The sequence below is a fragment of the Schistocerca americana genome, chromosome 7, assembly GCF_021461395.2.
Source record: "Schistocerca americana isolate TAMUIC-IGC-003095 chromosome 7, iqSchAmer2.1, whole genome shotgun sequence".
NCBI lineage: Eukaryota > Metazoa > Arthropoda > Insecta > Orthoptera > Acrididae > Schistocerca > Schistocerca americana.
Window position 1 is genome coordinate 82,378,327 of NC_060125.1, and position 17,140 is coordinate 82,395,466.

General features: G+C 39.1%; 1 protein-coding gene across 1 annotated transcript in view; it reads right to left on the minus strand.

Annotated features, from left to right (window-relative positions):
• The window catches only part of LOC124622349 (nuclear exosome regulator NRDE2), a 160,152-nt gene that overhangs the window by 65,136 nt on the left and 77,876 nt on the right, over positions 1-17,140 (minus strand). The window contains exon 8 of the mRNA XM_047148026.1: positions 5,829-6,055. Within this exon, the coding sequence (XP_047003982.1) occupies positions 5,829-6,055 (227 nt within the window). The remainder of the gene's footprint in view (positions 1-5,828; positions 6,056-17,140) is intronic.

A 17,140-nucleotide genomic window follows, 5' to 3' on the forward strand; every position in this document is an offset into this window, starting at 1 on the left:
GATTTCACACACAAAGTGCTACAGAGTAATTTCTGATCTTTCCCTTTTCACATCTAAGTGTCACTTGTTTGTTTCATGAGATAAATGGGTCTTCATTTACTCTTCATTTGCTGTAGTTGCCAAATGTTTTTCAAAGAATTTAATATTTTTCCTAAAATGTAAAACTGTCAACTTTTCCCTTGTTTCCCTCCTGACCACCAAAACTTCACAGAGAGCTTTTGGCTTGGCATGTCTGAGTAAAGGGAAACAGCATGAAGTTTGACTTCACCATAGCCTTAGGGCTGCTACTGATAAATATTTTTTTCCTTTAGCTCGCATTTTATGACAAGTTTAACCCACGTGCCAACCTGGGACTGCAACCCAGAACACGACCTTTTTGGAGGAAGAGGGCAGCAAAGTATGCTACCTGTGCATACCTCACACACTGATTCAAAGTTTAAAACACATGTACATGCATCTTAGCTATTGATGATCACATCTGTTTGTTTGAAAAATTGGTTGGAATAAAATGGCAGAACTGAAGGTTTGTCTTTGTCATTTACACCTGTCAAAGATTTTTCTAAGCAAAATATTGTCACTACACCCTGTTCCATTAAAAATATATTATGTCTTTCAGAAATGAAACTCATCGCTGATCAATCAAGTTGCTTGTATGAACTCTCCACTGTATAGCACAATAGCACTGACTTGACTTAATTCCTTTGGCCCCTATGGGGGCATAGGGCATCCAGGAGAACTCGCCATCCGTCTCTGTCTTTGGCCATTTGCCTCAATTCTGCCTAGGTCTTGCCAACTCATTTTGCTTCCCCTTCCACTGTCCTCTTCCAAGCGCCCCTTGGTCTTCCTCTCTTCCTTGTTCCCTGTGGATTCCATTCCAATGCTTTTTTCTCGATGGCTCCATCTGGTTTTCTCAAGTTGTGCTCCAATCAACCCCACTTTCTCTCTCGAATCTGGTCTTCTATAGGTATCTGGTTTGTTATTCGCCAGAGCTCCTCATTACATATTTTTTCTGGCCACCAGATATTCATGATTTGTCAAAGACATAGCACAGAAACATGAAAAAGTTACAAAATTAATCCAAAATTGTGTCAGGAAAAGAGATGTCCCCACACAATGCAATTTAAGTCCTTGTACATTGAGTCATAAAATACTAGAATCTAAACACTGGTGTGATTTGAGTACTTGGATAAAAACAAGGGCAAAAAAGTATGAATAAATACTATGAACAATTTCAAGGTGTGGACTTGAAAAGTATTTCATCACTGTTTGAAACATTCATTCAAAGAGCTTTGGGTTTTTCTTCATCATTCGGACAGGTGGCACTTTCTTCACACTTCACAGCAATCAACACTGCAAGTAATGATACAGCCAGTATCATCATCATCTCACAATAAAATAAAAGTGATTGTATATGAACTGCGCCTTGTTCACTGAAGTATGAAGCTGTTACAAAATTATTCTGCTGTGTACACACTATGCAACTTAGTTGGTCTACAGATGGGTCACACTAGTTATGAACATAATGCACTCTACTTATGCAAGAGTATTACTATAAAATTTGTCTTGGGTAATAAAGAGGATTCATTGCTAACAATTCAGTTGTGATGAAGAAATTCATACCTGCATTATCACAACTCCATGAGACATGCAGTACGTGCAAAAACTTTAGATGTTTTCTAAGTATGTGAATCAAACCTATAGAGATCATTTCTACTTGTCATGGAAAAAGAAGGATGAGAGGAAGGAAGATTGGCAAATAACATCCCATTAATGATGAGATCAACAGAGATGGATTACATGCTAGGTTTGGGGAAGGATAGGAACAGTAATTTGCTGTCTTTTTAAAGGAACCATCTCCCCATTTACCTTAAGCGATCAGGGAAATGATAGAAAACCTAAATCAGAATGGCTGGACATGGAATTGAAGTCCTGCAGAGCGACCCATGAATGTTGACAATGTTAGTTCCACTAACTGAACTAGTTTCATTGTCTTTTGACAAAATTTGTAACTTTTTCTCTTCTTATTAAAAGTGATGTTGTGTCAACTCCCAACAGAACCTTGGTCAGTCTTACCAGGGTTGGGTGATCTGATGGTATGGATTAATGCAGCACCCAATCCTTGTGTTTATTATACAACCTGACCAGTAGGTTGTGAATAGGATAATATTTTGTATGAAGGAGGACTGCAAAGCAACACATTGTAATTTTTTCTCCCCTGGTATTACAGCTGGAATGTTGAAATTTCACAACCACGCAGTTTTAATTTTGCGCTACAGAGGGTACTTTTTCATGTGGTGCCCTAGTGAGAGAAGCCTGAACTATGAAACAAACATGGCGCACGTGTTAACTGTCATCAACTTGTGAAGAGCAACAAAGTTTCATTTGATATATGTGGGCCGAAGGCCATAAACCAATTGAAGTTCACAGGGACGCGCATGGCATGTATGGAGCAACTATATGGACAGTGGCAATGTCTCCAGGTGGTGCACACTCTTCCAAGAGGGCCGTGTGAACCTTAATGATTCTCCACACTCCAGGTAGCTGGTGACAGCTGCAACCCCACAGCATATTGAAGCTACTGAGGCAGCAATTTTGAATGATTAGCATGTACAAGTGCAAACCTTATCACAGCAGTTCAACATTTCCAGTGGTGCAGTGTACAATGTTGTTCCTGACACACTGAAATTTCATTAAGTTAGTGCTCACTGGGAGCCAAATAACCTGACAGACAACCACAGGGGCCAACGAATCAAGGCAAGCTTGGATCAGTTAACGCATTACTGGTGATGAGCCGTGGGCATACCAATACATGCCTAAAGCCAAGCAGGCCTCTATGGAGTGGAACCATGCTGGTTCCACAGTGCAAAAAAAAAAAAAAATAAATAAATAAATAAATAAATAAATAAAAAATCAGTGTGACTCAATCTGCTAGGAAAGTGCTTGTGACAGTATTCTGGGATATGCAGGGTGTGTTACTGGTGGACTTTGCTGAACACAGGGCCACTGAGAATGTTGCTGCCTGTATTAAAACTTTAGTTAAGCTGTTATCATGCCCTTCGTGACAAACATCACAAAATTAAAGCAGGCAGTATCAAACTTCTTAATGACGATGCTCGTCTCCATAATGCTGCTCCTGTTTGTGAGGAAACTGCAAAATTTGTGTGTGAGGCGGTAAAGCGTCCAGCATCCTCCATACAGTCCAGACCTTGCACTGTCAGACTTTCATCTATTTGGTCCCATGAAGAAATTCTTGGTCGGCCAACAATTTGCGACTGATGTGGAAGTGAAATCAACAGTCCACATGTGGCTATAATCCAACTAAAAGGACTTCTACAACAACAGGGCATGTGAAATTGGTACCATGACGGGAGAAAGGTGTTGAGAACACTTGTGACTATGCAGAAAAGTAGGTGGAAGATATAAGCTCGTTTTTGATATTTTGTGTGTGTGTGTGTGTGTGTGTGTGTGTGTGTGTGTGTGTGTGTGTTTTGTTACCTATTAAACTTTTTGGTAATAAAATTACTTTCCAGTATTTTCCCATTACTACTGTTAACTTTTGTTATTCATGAATCTGCTGCTGCTTTAGCTGGTTGGATAGCATAATATTATCATATTTTATAAAACTACTGTTTAGAATGTTCCAGAATGTAACAAGATGACAAGTAACCAGCTATATTGACCAAGTAAATTGTTCAGCTTTATACAAGATCATGTGTTAATGTCAGCATCAAAATCAATTTTTTTATTTAAAAGAAAATTATTTTTGTCTGAAATTAATTGTTTATCAATTGCATTTACTATAATGTTCCAAGGAGAGATGCATTTAATGAAAATTCTGTTTGCATGAAACATATTTCCAATCTTTGGGAAGCCTGTTTATGTCTGGATCTGACAAGCTGGATGATACAACCCCCCCCCTCCCGCCCCCCCTCCACCCACAGTGGTCTGGGTACATACACGCAGAGCAAAACTTTTCACGGATGCTGGCTACATTGGTGGTCACCCATGGGCAGCACCTTATGACAGTTGATACTCTGAGCGGTCTGGAATGTTGGCAGACCAACCAACTCTGTTCACATACTGACTGCACCACCACTGGTGGGTCACTCGGAGTTAGTGTGTCTGTCCTTGCAAATTTCTCAACCACACAGATACAATTTGAGCCCCAGGGCACAGTCAGCAGTTCCTATGAATGCGGGTATGGAGGTTGCGACCTCATCACAGCATCAGTCCACTCAACAGTAGTCTCCTACACTGCCATTCCCCAGCGCATTGCCTGACATATTGCATTCCTTCCCCCAGTTATAGGGCTCCTCCACCAGGACACCAACTGCGCCACTGGTTCAGCTTCTGGAACATCATCCAGGGTCCTTCAGGCCCTACACACCCATTTCGGGGAGATCTAGTATCCCAGCCTGACAAGTTCAAATTACCACCAAAAATCATTGACATATGGCAGCTGCTATGTGGTCTTAATATTTGCAGGCACTGCTGTCATCACCTCAGCACTAGGCATGGGCCACGCACCACATGCCAACCAATCGGTGCCTGTGGCTATGCTATAAAGCTAGCAGTGCAGGGGCTTGGACATCAGTTGTGTTGACAGTGCTCTCGCATTGCTCATTGTACTTTCACAACTTTGATGTTTCACTAGTATAGTAAAGCTAGTGAAACATCAAAATACTATACTCAAAAAACATACTTTTGGACAATCAAACTACTGTTTGGAATGTACCAGAACATAATAAGATAACATAAATCAAATTAAAAATATATTAACCAAATATCTGACTGCAGTACGTTGTGTCAGCTTTTGTACAAGATCGTGTGTGAATGTCAGCATCGAAATCAATTTTGTCATCAAAAAGAAATTAGTTTTTTCTCAAGTTAATTGTTTGTTAATCACATTTACTAAAATTTTCTATGGAGTGATACATTTAATCAAAATTCCATTTATTAAAACATATTTCCAATCTTTACAAAGCTTATTTCTGTACCTGAACTCTTATAAAACTGTACCTTTAAATTATAAGCCTACATTCATAATCATTTCAATAACACTTTATATAACTGAAACTGTAGTATGAATGAAAATAATCAATTTTTGAAAGCATAATATAACTGCTTTCTGTTATTTATTGTCTAGTGGCAGCATACACTGTGCCATTGTCAGTGTCAGCTGTTAAGCAGTCCATTTCTGAGCATGTTTGTATGTTTTGTGTTCAGAAGATTTGCTAAATATTCATTAAAATGCAAGTGAAAATTCAATTACTGTGCTGTCCTTTCAGAAGTTTGTTACAAAAATGTCTCTCATATTAAAAACTAAGAAATTATTAGTTTACAGGAAAATACATCTCAATTATCGATACCTGAAGAAAATGAAATGTAAGTACTATAACTTAATATTATAACTTTATAGTAAATTTACATGTTGTACGCTTCATATTAATTATCTGAAAGAAGTGCAACACTGAGTTATAATCTTCAGTTTCATAAATTGAACTGACAGTTAATAAAATGTTACACCACAGAGATTCTAAGGGGGGCACATCTGGTGCCAGATTATCCTTCCCTCATCCTCTAGAGAAAACAATGCCACAGCGAGCAACATTTCCAATATCATTGTGACATTTCACTAATTGATGCCAAAAGAAACTCTTACGTAACGGGTGACATAAAGTGGGAGGAATTATTAAAAAAAAATAAATAAAAATAAAAAATAATAAAAAACCAAAGTGTTTTTCTTGCAGCCTTTTACAACAGAATTATAATTTCTCAAATTCTGCTTTACGGCTAATATTGTACTAACTTTTTTTGCATAGACTCACCTTGAGAAGTGAGATGCACACAGCGATGAGCCTGAAATTCAGCATAGGTTCAGTAATGGGATGGACCATTCCTGCAATGTCTTCCCCAGTTACATGCCGCTGAGGATCCTCAGACTCCTCACTGTCAGATACAGGCAGCCAATGAGCATCTTCACGGATTCGTTCAACGCGTGCCCATAAAGTCATCAATGGCAACTGCGATCTCATAACTTTCATTTCTTCTGTCACTGAAACCAACCAGTCAATTTTTTTGAAGTGTATGAACTTCCAGCATTCTAGAATAATTACATGTCAGCAAAAGTTGCAAATTTCACTTTTCTTTTACTTGATGACTAGTTTCGGGCTGGGATCCACTTTCAAATCATCCTACAGGACAGAAAACCAAATTTACAATAAACTACAATACAGGTATTACCAAATTTTTAAGCATACGCCACACACACAAAATATATCGTTTCAAGATTTATGTACCAGATGGTCAAAATGTTATTTCCAAAAATACAAGAACCATGTCAAAATACATGTATACATACTATGAATTGCAAATGAACAGTTATAGAAAATTGGCACTCGACTCCTCCTGCAGCGGTAAGAAAACGTTGGGAAGGAGGCACCCTATCAGGATAAAAGAAATCTTTCATATTTATTACAATATTCTCCAATCATCAAAAATACAACAATTAATACAGTAACAATACCAGTCAAAAATAAAATCAATACTTTTAAAATCTTTACCAAAAACAGTCAAATACTTAAAATCACAGAACAGTAAAGAACAGCAGTGCCACAAACAGCACGTTGGAACTTAAAAACCATTAAATGAAAACCATAACACTAGTTTTAAAAGAAAACAAAATTACAGAACATTAAAAAATCTTCATCACTTCCAGCCCATTACAAGTGTAAAAATTTTACCTTAACAAACTTTACAATATTATACGAAGATAAACAATTTTTTCTGACATGTCCCACAGACATTAAACCACAATGTCTTTCACAAAGCACCACAAACCTACTTGCCATCTGGGGGACAGCATAAACACACTCACAGGCACATGGGGCGGGTTGGGGTTGTAGGAAGACTGGGAACTGATGGGAGGGGCAGGGCATGAAGTCAGAACAATTCGTGTCAACTGTGTTGTGGTTACAATCACTTGCTGTCACTGATCTAACACGTTAAATGCCATTGTTCTATAGAAGCAGATATAGAAGGTAGCCAAAGTCAAAAAATCATGTATGCATTTACTGGCTACTGCAGAGATGATTTGTGGAGCATTCACGAAACATTGGTTTGAATACAGCTACAGCAGAGATCTAGCACAGTATCAGTAGCTGATGTTTGGCTCTATTGACAATAGCCTGTAATGGGAAGAAAATCTCCTCTCCAATTCTGGGAAGACAAAATGATCTGTTCTGCATAGAGGATGCTTTCATTCCTTCTCAAGGACTGATTTCTAAAGTGGGGGACACAAGAGCAGCTTGCCGTTCGGGACTCAGTGGAGAAAGATTTCATGGACTAGTTTTCCTCAAATCGATTGCTGAAATACTTTGTAAGATTATTCACTAGAGTATCTGCGTTACAAACAATGATAAAAATTAGCTTTACTAATAAATGTTACATACACTATGTGAGCAAAAGCATCCAGACACCTGGATGAAAATGACTTACAAGTTCGTGGCGCCCTCCATCGGTAATGCTAGAATTCAACATGGTGTTAGCCCACCCTTAGCTTTGATGACAGATTTCACTCTCGTAAGCATATGTTCAATCAGGTGCTGAAAGGTTTCTTGGGGAATGACAGCCAATTCTTCACGGAGTGCTGCACTAAGGACAGGTATCGATGTTGGTCGGTGAAGTCTGGCATGAAGTCGGCATTCTATAGGATTCAGGTCAGGACTCTGTGCAGGCCAGTCCATTACAGGGATGTTATTGTCAACATTTTTCCACAGTTCAATCACGCAATGTTCACACTCCTTACAAAAAGCGAGATGTCATTTGGCATTTACCGGCTTGATGTGTGGCTTACAAGCAGCAGCTCGACCATGAAATCCAAGTGTTCTCACCTTCCGCCTAACTGTCACAGTACTTGCAGTGGATGCTGATGCAGTTAGGAATTCCTGTGTGTTGGTCTGGATAGATGTCTGCCTATTACACATTACGACCCTCTTCAACTGTCGGCAGTCTCTGTCAGTCAACAGATGGCCTGTACGCTTTTGTGCTGTATGTGTCCCTTCACGTATCCACTTCACTACCACATCAGAAACAGTGGACCTGGGGCTGTCTAGGAATGTGGAAATCTCGTGTACAAATGTCTGACACAAATGACATCCAATCACCAGACCACTGTCAAAGTCCGTGAGTTCCGTGGAGCACCTCATTCTGTCTGAGGAATACTGAGTTCGCTGATATGGAGTGCTAGGCAGCAAGTGGCAGCACAATGCACCTAATATGAAAAACGTATGTTTTTGGAGGTGTCTGGATACTTTTGATCACATAGTGTAGGTGTATACTTCTGTTAAAAATAAAAAAAAATAGTTATGTATTTTATAAAACTGAGCAACTATTGTTATGTACAAAAAGTGAAATATAAGTGTGAAGTCAGCCTGTTGGTAAACTCAAGAGCAAGCTGGCAAGTCCATACTCTGCCTGCCCATCTACATCACAAAGTACTGCTACACACAGTTACACAAAGTTCTACAGACCTTCCACTGTGCACACTTTAACTTTGTGGCGATGCTGCATGCAAACACGCACAGGCAGCGTTCAGTTTCAGATAAAAGCATTAACACTGTACACAATACAGTATTAGTCTGATTTGCACGACTTTTTTGTCACTGTGTTGATAAATTTGTCTGAAAATTATCTATACAATGTTAGGCATACTGAATATTTAGTTTACTGTCAGCTGCCATACAGGTTACAGGTGTTTTGGTAGTGTTGGTGATTGTTTACTTTGTGTAAGACTTTATACTGCAAGACAGCATAAAATTTTTTGAAATATTAGATATTGGTTTTGCTGAACTTAAAATGAGTAAAACAAGGAGTTATGAATGCTATTAAGCGTGTCAAAGAAGACATTGAAGACACTGAAGATGACTGGCTTGTGTCCAGCACATCAACTGATGAAACTGTGAAAAAGTGAAAGACATGACTATCGAAGGTCATTGAATCACAATCAGAGAAGTTGGTGGGATGCTGGCTTATCAACTGGCTCAAGCCATGAAATTGTTTCAGATGTTTTGCGTAAATTCAGACTGCTATTAAAGGTACAAGCATATGGAATATGTGAGTGGCACGAAGATTTCTGAAGTAATAGAACCTAGTATGTTGTTTTCAACAAGGGTGTCATCAGGCGCGCCACAGAGAAGTGTGATAGGATTGCTATTATTCTCTATATACATAAATGATTTGGTGGACAGGGCGGGCAACAATCTGCGGTTTTTTGCTGATGATACTATAGTGTACAGTATGTTGTTGAATTTGAGTGACTCTAGAAGGATACAAGAAAATTCAGACAAAATTTCTAGTTGGTGTGTTGAATAGAAACTAGCTCTGAATGAAGAAAAATGTAAGTTAATATGGATGAGTAGGAGAAAGAAACTCAAAATGTTCGGATACAGCATTGGCAGTATCCTGCCTGACACACTCATGTTGTTTAAATATCTGGGCATAATGTTGCACAGCAAGTGAGGGTTGTGGTATGGAAGAAGAATGGTTACCTTTGGTTTATTGGAAGCATTTGAGGGAAGTGTGCTTCATCTGTGAAGGACACCAAATACAGGATGCTACTGCGACCTGTTCTTGAGTATTGCTCAAGTATCAGGTCGGATTAAAGGAAGACATCGAAGAAATTCAGAGGCAGACTCCAGATTTGTTACCAGCAGGTCTGAACAACATACAAATGTTATGGAGAAGCTTAGGGAACTCAAATATAAATCCCTGGAGGAAAGGTGACATTTTGTTGGAGGAACACTGCTGAGAAAATTTAGAGAACTGGCATCTTAATCTGACTGCAAAATGATTCTAACCTCTCCACGATACATAGTGCATAAAGACCACAAAGATAAGATATGAGGAATTAGGGTTCATACACAGGCATATATGCAGTCATTTTTCCCTCGCTCTATTTGCAAGTGGAACAGGGAAGGAAATGATTAGAGTGGTATAGGTAACCCACCGTCACGCACCGTACAGTCGCTTGTGGAGTATCGATGTATATGTATATGTAAATCGATCAAAGACTATCCCTCTGAAAGCTGCACTGGTAAGGAGAAAAGATGTCCTGAGATTCAAGAACAGAACAAAGCCAACAAGCCACCATCCGTACATTCACCTAGTGTACAGAAACTATCCAGGATCATATTACTTAATTTGGATACTGTACTTATATATTTTTACATTATGCGTATTCCTTTGTACAGCTGTTTCATAATTTTAAAGGTTTTTTCACAAATACATGGCAATGAATTTTTTTTTATATACTTCACTACAAGCATAGTTCTTTTTTGTTTTCATTTCTGACAGAAAATTGGCAAAGCAAATACTCTGGAAATGCTGTGTTTGTCAGCCAGTATTAGTATATAATTCAATCTTGACAGGATGCATACAACAGTTGGAACAACAATAAGACAATTAAAAAAGATTCCTGACAGTGGGGTAAGAGATAGCCAAATTCGTCACAAAGCCCAAAAGGAAATACAAAAAGGATAAACTATTTGAAACCAGGAAAGCTTTCAAAATAAACAACACATGAAATTCCTCCAAGAACTTAAAAAAAAAGCTCACATATCAATCACAAAGTCTCTACTTCAAGAAAGAAACTGGGCAACTGGCTCTGAATAATAGAGAAAACTGCCAGCAACTTGCCAGATATTTCAAGGAACTACTTAACTGCCCACAAGCAGCACTTAGATTCCCACCACAAGAACCTGAAGACACTAATCCAAATTCATTATTGCCAGATGGAGAAATTTCCAGACAGTTCAAAAGACACAACATAATAAAGCAACAGGGAAAGATGAATTCATGGTAAAATCCTCAAATCAGTAGGTTAAAACACCATAAAAGAAATCACCAAAATCACGTATGACATTCGGCAAACAGAAAAAATTCGAGAACACTGGAAAAATTCATTACCTATTACACAAGAAGAGAGGCAGAAAGGTGTAAATAACTACAGGTGAACCTCGTTACTATCAGTTTAATACAAAATTCTATTTCAGTGTTTTCTCAACAGAGCACAAAAAAAGAGCTTGAAGCAAAAATTGGAGGACCAAAGGCAGGATTCAGCCCAGGCCGCACTTGTTCATAGCAAATCTTGAACCTAAAGCTTATCCTAAGGCATCATAGAATTTGTAGCAAAAATTTAGTCTGCACATTTGTTAATGTCAAAAAAGCCTATGACACAGCTGACCATGAACCACTCTTCCAAAAATTAAAAGAACTAGATCTCAGTCTGAAAACACTTGCAATCATAAAACAGATGCTGACCCATACAAAGCCCAAGGTTAAATTCTGGAGGAACTCTCAGATGCCTTTGTAATCAAAATGGGAGCAAAACAAGGAGGTTAGGGGTGTCCCCATTAATTTTCAACTGTATCCTTGAGACAGTGAAACAAGATTGCTGCCAACAGTAATCAGTAAACAAAATTGAGCAACTTATCACTTTTGGTCGAGGAAAGTTTTATATAGACTACATAGCATCTGTAAACAATATAACAATATTAGATTGGATTAGATTAGATTCAGTTTTTGTTCCATAGACCCAAAAACTGAGATGATTCTCGTGGGTGTGGAACATGTCAGAAAGAATGACATAAAAACATAAAACATTTTAATATAATACTTAATATCCTGATCATTTGTCAGGAGATGGTCAAAAATAAGCTAATACAATGCAGTAAACTGGGGCAGCTAATATTTACAGAATTAACACATTGTCAGAATGAAACACTGTTATCCAGTATAAATAAATTTATCATATGCAAATTACCTAATCTTGACTGTTGTGACGAAGTGTTGCCAAAACTGAAATCTAACAGATATTTTCACTTAAGCTGATTTAAAAGTCTCTGTTAAGATATTCATCTATGGAGTAGAAGAAATTGCCTATCAAAAAGTCTTACAAACTTTGTTTAAATCATGCTATATCTGAAACCAAGTTCTTAATAGTTGCTGGCAATTTATTTAAAATGTGTGTTCCTGAATATTGGTCTCCTTTTGGACCAAGACAAGTGATTTTAGACCTTTATGTCGATTCTTCTTGTTCCTAGTATTGATACTGTGTACTGAGCTATTGGTTGGAAATATTACTTGCAACAAATTTCATTAAGGAATAAATATACTGAGAAGCAATGGTTAGAATACGAAGTTCCTTGAACAGGTTTCTACAAGATGTTCTTGAATTTACACCACAAATGATCCTTATCACACACTTTTGCATCCTAAAAACATTTGCTTAGTTTGATGAGTTGCCCCAGAATATGATCCCAAACGACATAATAGAATGAAAGTAAGCAAAGTATGCAAATATTTTTATATTTATATCTCCTACATCTGACATCATTCTCACTGCAAATACAGACTTGTTTAGGCGCTTAAGCAATTCTGTGGTACGCACTTCCCAACTGAATTTATTATCGAGTTGTAATCCCAGAAATTTAACACTGTCAAGCTCTTCGATCTGCATGTCTTCATGCATTATACTCATGCTGGAAGGACTTCTCTTACAGGTTCTGAACTGCATATAGTAGGTCTTCTCAAAGTTTAATGACAAAGAATTAGCTTTAAACCACTTATTAATGTCAGCGAAAATTTTTATTAGCAGCTATTTCTAAATCTGTACTTGACTTTCTAGTTATTGCAATGTTTGTATCATCTGCAAAAAAAAAAAAAAAAAAAAAAACAACTTAGCATCTGGCAATGTAACAGATGAGAGGTCATTAATATACACAACAAAAAGCAATGGACCCAAAATGGAACCATGAGGAACACCACATGTAATTAATTCCCAGTCAGATGAAGACTGACTGCTTACTTCACAGGTATTTCGCAACGACACCCTTTGTTTCTTGTTAGATAAGACTCAAACCATTTTGCAGCATTGCCGGTGACTCCATAATATTCTAATTTACTTAGGAGCATGCTATGGTTCACAAAGTCAAAGGCTTCTGACAGGTCACAGAAAATGCCAGTAGCTTGTAATTTATTATCTAATGAATTAAGTGCTTTCTCACTGTAAGTGTAAATAGCTTTCTCTATATCAGAACCCTTCAGAAATCCAAACTGTGACTTGGACAATATATCTGATGTGTCGACAGAAGTGCCGACACAGTGTGATTTGAGGGGACCACAATGCACGCTATAAACACACGAAGGATGGCGTGAGGTCTGAAACAGGATACGTAATGAATGCTATAAAGAAAAGTACATAGCATTTGGAATACTTAACTTTAATCCATCCTTGTTGTATACATCGTTCTTGATGAGACATGCTTTATACGATAAGTATCAATTGCTATGTAAGGCTAATGGCGCCTTGCTAGGTCGTAGTCATGGACTTAGCTGAAGGCTATTCTATCTGCTCGGCAAAGGAGCGAGGCTTCGTCAGTGTAGTCGCTAGCAAAGTCGTCCGTACAACTGGGGCGAGTGCTATCCCGTCTCTCGAGACCTGCCGTGTGGTGGCTCTCGGTCTGCGATCACACAGTGGCGACACGCGGGTCCGGCATGTACTAATGGACCGCGGCCGATTTAAAACTACCACCTAGCTAATGTGGTGTCTGGCGGTGACACCACAATATCATTTGCAGTCAGATGGTTAGGGAGACACTTGAACACAAAGTTTTCAAATATTTTTGAGAAAGCCGGCAAAAGTGAAATTGGTGCCATTTTTTTATCCCCCTTCTTGCAAAGAGTCTTAACTTCAGAATATTTTAGCCAGTCTGGAAATGTTCCTCTGATAAGAGATTGATTACACAAATAACTTAAGATAGAACTTAACTCGCATGAGCACTATTTGAGTAACTTTGTTGATATAGAATGAGATTTTCACTCTGCAGCAGAGTGTGCGCAGATATGAAACTTCCTGGCAGATTGCCCGCGAAAGGCAAAGGTCCCAAGTTCGAGTCTCGGTCCGGCACACAGTTTTAATCTGCCAGGAGGTTTCAACTTTGTTGATATGTTATCATACCCACTGGAATACTTAGATTTTAAGGATTTTATGATGAATGCTACTTCTTTGGGAGATGTGTCATTTTCATTTTACTGAAGTTATTTTTACAGACTGGTCTCAGATACTCAATTGCACTGTTCACCGAACCTGATAACCCCAAGCTTCCAGTAACAGAAATGAAGTAAATGATAATTAATTGAAATCCTCAGCTGCCGACTGGTGTTGTTGATACACCTCAATGGGGACAGTTGAAAATGTGTGCCCCGACCAGGACTTGAACCCGGAATCTCCAGGACTTGAACCCGGAATCTCCTGCTTACATGGCAGACACACTATCCGTCTGAGCCACCGAGGACACAGACGAATAGCGCGAATGCAGGGACTTATCCCTTGCACGCTTCCCGTGAGATCCACATTCCCAACTGTCCACAATCTACATAAATAATGGTCCTAATAGATATTTGTCCATCCACTGATTACTCGCACACACTATGGAGACGATTCCTGTAAGAGTTCGGGCAACCTGTGTGCATTCGCACAGACGAACGTCAATGGCTGGGTAGCCATTTAACTATATATGAAGATAGTAACTGTTCTGGAGAGAACAGGTACAATTGATGACCGTGCAGCTTCTGTAGAATAAATGATAATTAAGTGAAATCCTCAGCTGCCGACTAGTGTTGTTGATATATCTCGATGGCTACCCGGCCATTGACCTTCGTCTGTGCGAATGCACACAGGTTGCCCAAACTCTTACGGAAATCGTCATCTTATTGTGCACGAGTAATGAGTGGATGGGCAAGTATCCATTAGGAACATTATGTGTGTAGACTGTGGACAGTTGGGAATGTGGGTCTCACAGGAAGTGTGCAAGGGATAAGTCCCTGCAGTCGCGCTATTCATCTGTGTCCTCGGGAGCTCAGATGGATAGTGTGTCTGCCATGTAAACAGGAGATCCCGGGTTCGAGTCCCAGTTGTGGCACACATTTTCAGCTGTACCCATCAAGATACATCAACACCACCAGTCGGCAGCTGAGGGTTTCAATTAATGATCATTTATTCTAGAGAAGCTGCACGGTTATCAATGGTATCTGTTCTTTTGCAACACTGACTGTACTTGTTACCTAAGTTTCATTTACTTTTAGAGCTATCTGTTCCTCTTCCTTTTTGACCCCACCTGTCTCTGTCTTCACAATAACCCATACACAGTTTTTATTTTGTTACCTGATGTAATTATCTTTTCCTCATAATAAATCTGCTTCATTTCTGGATTACTTGCTCCAATATTTTGCAGTATTCTTTGTAATACATTACAATTTTAACCTCAGAGCTGTTCCTAAATAGTAGATAGAGTCTCCTTTTTGTCCCACATGATATCTTTATTCCTTGTGTAATCCACGGTTTATTTTTTGACTTGTGTGTGAGTTGAGTAAGTTTTAGGGGAAAACAATTCTCAAAAGAGGAGGCACCGAGCGAGGTGGCGCAGTGGTTAGACACTGGACTCGCATTCGGGAGGACGACGGTTCAATCCCGCGTCCGGCCATCCTGATTTAGGTTTTCCGTGATTTCCCTAAATCACTCCAGGCAAATGCCGGGATGGTTCCTCTGAAAGGGCCCGGCCGACATCCTTCCCCATCCTTCCCTAATCCGATGAGACCGATGACCACGCTGTCTGGTCTCCTTCCCCAAACAACCAACCAACCAAAAGAGGAGGCAACTTTATTAATGAATGCTCTGTATTTTCCATTTGAGTCAGATGTATTGTAAACAACTATCCAATCCATGTCTTTGAGCAATTTCCCGAATTTCTCAATTTTGGACTTATTTATTACCCTCATGTACTCAGATTTAATAGATTTTTTATCCTGACAAGTTTTAACATTTAACGCAAGATGCTGCATGTCATGATCAGATAGCCCATTTGCTATTGGTTTGGTGATATGACCTTTTTTTCCATAGATTTGTCTACAAAGATATTATCAATAGCAGTCCCAGAGCATTTACATATCCTAGTAGCAAAGTTCACAGTAGGAACTAAATTGAATGATAGTGTTACTGACTGCAATAATTGTTCACTGACAGAGCTTTTCCATAAATCCACATTAAAATCTCCAGCAACCACTGTTTCCTTGTTTTTTGCTATGAGGTGGGACAGCAGAGCTTCCACAATTTTTATGAAGAGGTTAAAATTTCCTGAAGGAGATATGTATATACATACTATTATAAAGGACTTATTATGAAATACTACTTCTGCTGCACAAGCTTCTAAGTGCTGCTCTGAGCAAAATTTATTAATATCAATATTCTTGAAATCAAAACAGTTTCTGACAAATATGGCAACTCCTCCTTTCTCCACTTCCTCTACAGAAATAACAAGCTAACATGAATCCTGTAACATTTAACGTATCTATTGTGATGCTTCTTCAACCTAAAATAAGACTGCGGTATCGATAGCAATGATGTCACAGAATATTAAAGTCATTCAGTTGGCACTACTACGAGACACCGATGACAGCGCCCTCTAGCAGGTGCTGCTGAGACCTACAAGCCCCGCTGCAGATTCACCCCATTTCATCGAGAGCAGACGGCCGGAACACTTTGCTTCAGCTTCGCACCTCAAGGCAAAGTTATGTATTACTCTTGTTGCTAAAATAAAGGTGATTTTAATTCACACTGCAGTACCAAGAGATTTTCACCTTTTCCTGCTCCTACTCACATGCTGCCTTCCAGGCGAGATACAAAAGTTGGCAACGAGGACTCCCCTTTCCCTTCCTATAATTTCCTTTCTTTGCTCAGTACTGCTTTCTTTTCGTGCTAGCTTCAGTATAACAGGCTTCACTGTCTGATCTTGTACGTTTTCAGGCTCAGCAAATGATGCAGCTGCTTGCTGCCATAAATGGACTGGTCAGACTACAAACTGCAGCTACTTTGGCGACTCCGATGCCACCAACTGTACCGACGTCGTTGCCGACGGCGCCGCCATTTCGTGCCTTCAATCTTGATGTTGAACGCTGGCCAGACTACACTGCCCAGCTCGAGGCGTACTTCGCAGCTTACAACATACCAGGTACAGAGCGGCTTGCCTTTTTCATTGCCAATGCGGGTGTTGTGTTATACTGTGTGCACATGAAATTGTTTCCC